Source organism: Malania oleifera, chromosome 7 (assembly GCF_029873635.1).
Source record: "Malania oleifera isolate guangnan ecotype guangnan chromosome 7, ASM2987363v1, whole genome shotgun sequence".
In the NCBI taxonomy this organism is placed as follows: domain Eukaryota; kingdom Viridiplantae; phylum Streptophyta; class Magnoliopsida; order Santalales; family Ximeniaceae; genus Malania; species Malania oleifera.
Window position 1 is genome coordinate 109,300,154 of NC_080423.1, and position 6,843 is coordinate 109,306,996.

Below are 6,843 nucleotides of genomic sequence, written 5' to 3' on the forward strand. Positions count from 1 at the left end.
TCTAAATTTAGTTAAAAAATTTTAAATATAAATTTCACAATTTAAGGAAAGTAGAATATTTCTTTTATTATTATTTTTTTAAAATACAACTTAATAATAATAGGCAAATAGAATTGTAGAATTTGAAATCTTAACTAATGGTAAATTAGTTTTAAATTTTTTAAATTCGAAAATTTGAGAATTAAGAATTGGTATTTCAGAGGTAACTCATTCGCCCATCATTATATATATATATATATATACATGGATTTAGGGTCGTAAATGAATTTCTTTTGTTTTCTTGTGTTTGGAGGGGAGGGTTGTGTTAGGAAGCTTAATTTTTGAAACTATATATTGCAATATAACTTATGAAGCCTAAATTGTAAAAGTTTAGGGGTCATTTGTCACTATAAAAAAATAGAAAAATGAAGATTAGAAATGAAAACAAAAAAATTAGAAATAGAATTAAAAAACAGAAATAATGAACCTATTTTTAAATATTTATAAAATTAAAATAAAATTAATAATAATTAAAAATATTTATTTTTGTCTTTAAATAAAACGATATTATAAAAATATGATTAAAATAATAAAATTGTAAAATAATATGCATTAAAAGAATACTATAATGAAATAAAAATTATTATAATTATTTTTTGCTTAATTATTATATTTTCAAAACTTACTTTGCAATAAAAAATTTAGTGGGCATGACAATTGAAAAAAAATAGTAAAATAATTTTGTAATTGGCTTAAAAATATTTTTTAATTGGCCTTATTATTATTTTTAAAATTTTTGAATATTTTCATTTCAATTATATTTAAATTTATATGATCCTTTAATTTTAATTTTAATTTTAAAGTGTATAAAATAAATGATTTAATACAAAAAAAATATTTTTTTAAATATTAACATTTCTGATAATAGAGTGTTAAAACAACTGAAAATCATAAAAAATGATTTTCAATTTTTTTACAAACAGTAGAAAATTAACAATAGAAATAGAAAATTGACAACATAAACAAACGTGTTTTTATAATGTTTCTTCGTAGTAGAGAAGCAGAAAACAAACAATAGTAACAATACCAAATAGACCCTTAATTGTTATAAAATATATCATGATGTCGAAAAATAGATTAGAACATGGTTGGAACTAGGGGTGGTGTACATGCTTCGATTACTCAAACCAAATCGGAGGTCTTCGTTTGGTATCTTTATGAATCAAAATTAATCTAAACCCTTTGATTAACCGATGGTTCAATTGACTATCCCATCTAAACTAATTTTCAAACTATTATAATTTTTTTTAAGGAAGTGAAATATTTTGCTTGGATTTTGATTTAAATGCATGCATTCACACTTTATTTATATGAATCAATCACCCAAAAAATATTTTTGCATACTCTTTTGTAATTTTAAGATGCATTATACATACTATTATATTATTATATAGAATTAGATCATACATTATTTTATTTTGCTTGGATTGTGATTTAAATGCTTGCATTCACACTTTATTTATATGAATCAATCACCCAAAAAATATTTTTGCATACTCTTTTGTAATTTTAAGATGCATTATGCATACTATTATATTATTATATAGAATTAGATCATACATATTGTAAATAAATATATATATATATATTGAGATTACTATTGGTTCATGAACATAAAAATTGAAATCAAACTAATAACTAAACATTGTTTAAAAAAAGGGATCAAAACAGAACCAAACAAATCGATTAATCGAAAATTTCAGTTCGATTCCGATTGAATTTTCGGATTGAAATGATTTTCAAATATTTTTTAACAACCCTAATTAGAACTAACCCAAAATATTAGTAGCATACACATGCGTGTGTAGAGCGAGAGAGAAAGGTGTGAAAAATTAGTTTAAAGAAGGTTGTTATAATGCAAAAAATTAATTTAAAGATTGCTATCTTCCATCTCAATATGAAAATTAATTTAAAGAATGTAAAAAATTAGTTTAAAGAAGATTGTTATAAACCTTGCATCTCAATGTGTGGATCATTATGTGAAAAAAATATACTCAATTAATCCATAAATATTTATTAATTGTAGCTAATTGTAACACTCTTATCCTATGTTGAGAGACACCTTAGATTTGAAATTGTATTGGATTTAAATAAAATATATTAAAAATTTATATTAAAATTTATCCAAATTTACTAAATCTAAATTCAAAATTTGAAATTCATACTCTTGAATATTATCTTATAGTTAATTTCTAATTGCATGTCTTTTTTTATTTTATCTTTTTTGTTTGGTTGAATTTGCCCCCTTTTTTAAAGAGAAAAATTCAAACTATTTCAGAAATAATGAGATAGATAGGGAATTGGCTAAGGTAAACTCTGCATGAATTTTGCCAAGTTTCTTAATATTAACACACCATATAACCAAAAATAGTACAATCCAAATATGCAAGTCTCCATTTTCTCCCAGCTTGAACTTTTGCCAATTTAATAAAAAGAAAACTACTTGATCAACTCAATTTCCATTTGGGTCACCATAATTTCTCAATTTCCATTTTTTCATGGCGATCAATTTTCCCTTTATTAAGCACACCACCATTCATTTCTCAATGCCTCTCCTCTCTCGCCCTCTATCGCTCACTCTCGCTTCAAGTCTCAATCCTTTCAGCCGAGAAGAGAACACAATCATTCATCCCCGTCATAAAGAGAATTCAAAAAGAAAAGCGAAGATTCAAGAATCAAATCCTAGGAGCCAAAATGCCAACAGGGTATAGATCAAAGACCCATGAGTGTTCATGAAAGAGATTCCAACTTCCAAAATCTCCATTGATTTAACTCGGTTCTCCTAGATTTTTGGTTGGCCCACTTGCCCAAGATCAACTCTTAACGGATCAAGATTTTCTGAAATTTTCTCGGAGACGTTGGGCTGTAAATTTGTATTTTAAATTTCTCATCTCGAATCATCGTCCCAAACTCAAAATTCAAAAATGGTGATCAGAACAGAACGTGAGTAGTTTTTAATTCTTCTTATCCCGCTATATTCTCAACCGATTCATCGCATTCTCACCAGCCCCACCATCCACTACTCATCGTGGTCGTCGTCGCTCAAACCTTCTCTCCAAAACCCAAAAGTTCAATTTTTCGATCGCTGGGGAAAAAGAAGAGACCCCACCATGGAAAGAACGAGAAAAGTAGAGAAAGAAACCCAACACCTCAAACTGTGCCAGCAATTGGAGCATCTTGAGCAAGATTGGGACTCCTTCAAGAAATCCAACCCTCGAGTTCTTCCCAGAAGCTCGAGGGAAACGTCAGTTTTGGAGAATTCCCCAAGACTTCTGATGCACTCTCTTCAGCACAAGTCTCCATTTGGGGGAGAGTGGAGGGTGAGGACCAACGACTATGCAATGGAAGAAATACGCAGAGAGAGGAGAGAAGCCATTGAGAGTGGGAAGTTGAAGGGGCGGAGGCTGCTGGAGCTTCTGGAGGAGGCAGTCTCTGAGGTGGGTTTTGGAGGAGAAGAGGAGATTTGCAGTGTGTTCTCTGATTTGGTTCAAGAGAGTGAGGTGAGGTCTGTGTCTTCATATTTTTCTGAGGAGAAACAGAGGACCCCTGTGTGTTGCCAGAGTTCTAGTGCTTCATCTTCTGTGTGTGAAGACAAATTGGTCGCAGAATTGAGAGAGCTGACGCAGGGGGAGAAGAAGGAGGCGGGGAATGTGGAAAAGAGAGAAGTTGTGAATTGGGGATTGCGCAGGAATGGGGGAAGATGGATGGGCGTAATGGGTTGGCTTGCTTTTGGTTTCATGGTCTTTATGCTTGGGATTGTATCAGTGAAGAGCTTTGGTGGCCATAGCTGTGAAGAGGTTATTCTTGTCCCAACATGAAATCTTCCAGCCTTTACTTTCCTCCCACTTCCAGTTCTCTCGAGATTCTCAAATTATCCGGGAAATTTTTTTTGGTCGGAGTCGGCCGACTATGTCATCGGCAGGTGCTGGAACTGTCGTGCTGCCGCCGCTGGAACTGCGCCGTTTCTCTTTTGCGAGTCCTGTCGGAGTGTTCTGCCCGTTGATCAGTCGGTGGATTACTTCCATATATATGGATTGTGAGTGTTTTCAATTAATGCTCTGGTGCTTTCTCTCTCTCTCTCTCTCTCTCTCTCTCTCTTCTTCTTCTTCTTCTTTTTTTGAGTAGTAAGCGCGTGTTTTTTTTTTTCTTGTCAGCCAAACATAACTTCAATGGCAGGAGTTCTTTCTTCTGTACAATGTTGGAAACAGAGCTTTTGCAATACTTCCTACTTAATACTGTTTCTTTCTTTGAATCTCTATAACCTAAACTATATATTATGTATTGGATTGAGAAATCATTCAAAACAAAAAAAGACTACTTCCCAAAAGAGTATGGAACTAAAAGAGTATTGCAGGGGCCGATGCCATTATTAATGCTTCTCAACTATTCTCAGAAAATACAAATTCCAGTAAACAAAAAAGAAAAAAAAACAAAAATGGGGAAATTAGACTGCAAGCTTAAAAATAAAAAGTGGGCATTTCGTTTGGTGCTGCATCAAGAGACATGCCAAGCAATTGGTAAACTCAGGGTGGGGTGTGTGTGTTTTCCTTCATAGGTTGTCACAACAATTCCTTCATCCTTGGAAAGCCGCTGGATTTGCTTCTTTACATTGCAGCCTTGATGTGTACACCTGTAATAGCTTCTGCGAACTCAAAAAGAAGGAAGCAAATCAAATCATTTCATTCTAATATTTGAATCTGGTATATATAATGGAATGCATAAACACTTTCGAGTAAATAAACTAGTTCCTTTTAATTAATTGATGAATATATATGATCTCAAAGCTAGAAATAGTTCCTCGCAATGGAGCCAAGCTTGGGTAATGATCACTGAAAGTAGTGTCATTTTTCTCTCTGCATACACAAGATTTTTCATATGAAGAGATAACATTTTAAATGCCATTGAAAATAGAATGTGCACTTAAAATTGGGTCCACTCTTGAACTGTTTCATTGGGTTTCTGTGATTCACAGTGCTGTAAACTGCGTTATGAGAAAGTTGATGTTCTTGTTTTTGCTTTCGCTCTTCTTGTTTTCTCCCCTTTTGTGGTTAAGAAACAATATGGTTAATGATTAACGTAAGACATTCCAGTATGTCAAGTTCCCATATAAACCCAAACTAACAATGATAAAGTGAAACCAAAGATGAAGATGATTGAAGAAGAAGAAGATGATGATAAGAGATTAAACCTTGGGTATTTGCAGTTCTTCACTGCTTTTTGCCCGTACTTTCTCCATCGATATCCATCATCAAGAATATCAACCTGGGTTCTTGTGTGAAATGCATACCTGTGCATTTTAATCTTCTTCCTGCAGCACTCTTTCTTGCCTGTTCTCACCACCTTACTTTCAGAATCATCACAGAAACCCCATTGATCAGAACTGGTTTGGGCATCTGAGTGGGAAACTGTGTTCTCTGTCTTCAACTCCAAGAACCCTTTACCTCTGGCTCCATCCAAATGAGAAAAGGGATGAGAATTTGGCATGTTAGTAAAAAATGGAGAACATGAAGGTGTTGCTGAACCGGGGAAAAATAATTGGCAGTTCTCCATGTTGGAGAGTTGCAGAAGGAGATGAGCAGAACTGCAATCTATTGCAGAGAAGAAGAAGAAGAAGAAGAAGAATTTTAGAACAAGGAGGAAGAGGAGGAAGTTAATTTATGCAATTTTTGGGAAAACTAGAGTCCTAGTTCGTTTCCTGCAGATAAATGTTTTTGTATATGTATTTCTAAATGCTAATGGTTCCAGAGATGGCACAACGCTTTCATGTTTATATAGGACACTGGTGTTCCGTGAACTACACGTAAATTTGTATGATTAGGCCGCTCAGTTCCAATTTAAGGGTATGTTTATCAAAAGATCGGTAGTCTCTTATGCAGAGAGAGAGAGAGAGAGAGAGAGAGAGGAAGTCTCAATCTAGCTCAGGTTATCTACTGTCAATACGAGTGGTGGTGTGTGGGACTAGGGAATTTTATGTTTAAAATGGCAAAATTGGGGTTCCCCTGTTTTCCTCTGTTTCTGTTCTGGAGAAGCGTGTGGAAGGTTTGGGGAATGCAGGGATGTGGGTACCAGAGAAGCAGTGTGTTCCAGCTTGAGGACATTCTTTGATGACCCAAAAAAGTACAAATTACAAGTATTGTATTTCCCGTCAATCAAGGATAATTTTCTCTTCTAATTTTGGAGTCAAACTAATTGAGTCTCACTGGAGCATTCTTCACATTTCTCATGGTCCTAGTCTTCCTAAGAATCATTTTCATAAACACATATTCTAAGATTTATCCCCTTCATGTGCTATGTTTGATGTGTAGAAATGAAATGAAATGAAATGGGTGTGAATAGAATTCACTTGATTATTTATATTTTTTATTTAAATTTTCTCATTCAATTTCCTTTTCACTCTCATTCCATTCGAGAACTAGACATGATGGTAGTATAATTCTATATTTGGGTTAAATTGGTATTTATCCATGTATATCAAGTTCACTCATAAGCTTCTCCGATCCTAACACTTATCATATGGGACATATATCCTACATGTGGGACCCATATCATTCATGTGTGACATATCATTTGGGATATAAATCCTACAAAAAAAAAATGAAAACTTAAGCGTATAAATATTTTTTTTAAAAAAAACACTCATTACAATCCACTTTGATTCATTGTAGTTTTCCTTCCCATTTAACCTCTTCATTCAATTTCCAAAATACTTGTATACTATTTAGTTCTTTGTTCTTTTTTTTTTTTTTTTTTTTTTTAATAATTTTTAAAAAATTTTAAAAATTGGATAATTATGAAGTATCCTTG

At 32.8% G+C, this 6,843-nt stretch overlaps 1 protein-coding gene across 1 annotated transcript; it reads right to left on the reverse strand.

The window, feature by feature from the left end:
* Positions 1–4,371: 4,371 nt before the first annotated feature.
* LOC131160697 (probable WRKY transcription factor 75) lies at positions 4,372–5,964 on the reverse strand. The gene is made up of 2 exons (XM_058116555.1): positions 5,228–5,964; positions 4,372–4,681 (listed from the first exon to the last, which is right to left on the reverse strand). The coding sequence occupies exons 1-2, from the start codon at positions 5,587–5,589 to the stop codon at positions 4,534–4,536; spliced, it is 510 nt and encodes a 169-aa protein (XP_057972538.1). The 5' UTR covers positions 5,590–5,964; the 3' UTR covers positions 4,372–4,533.
* Positions 5,965–6,843: the final 879 nt, after the last annotated feature.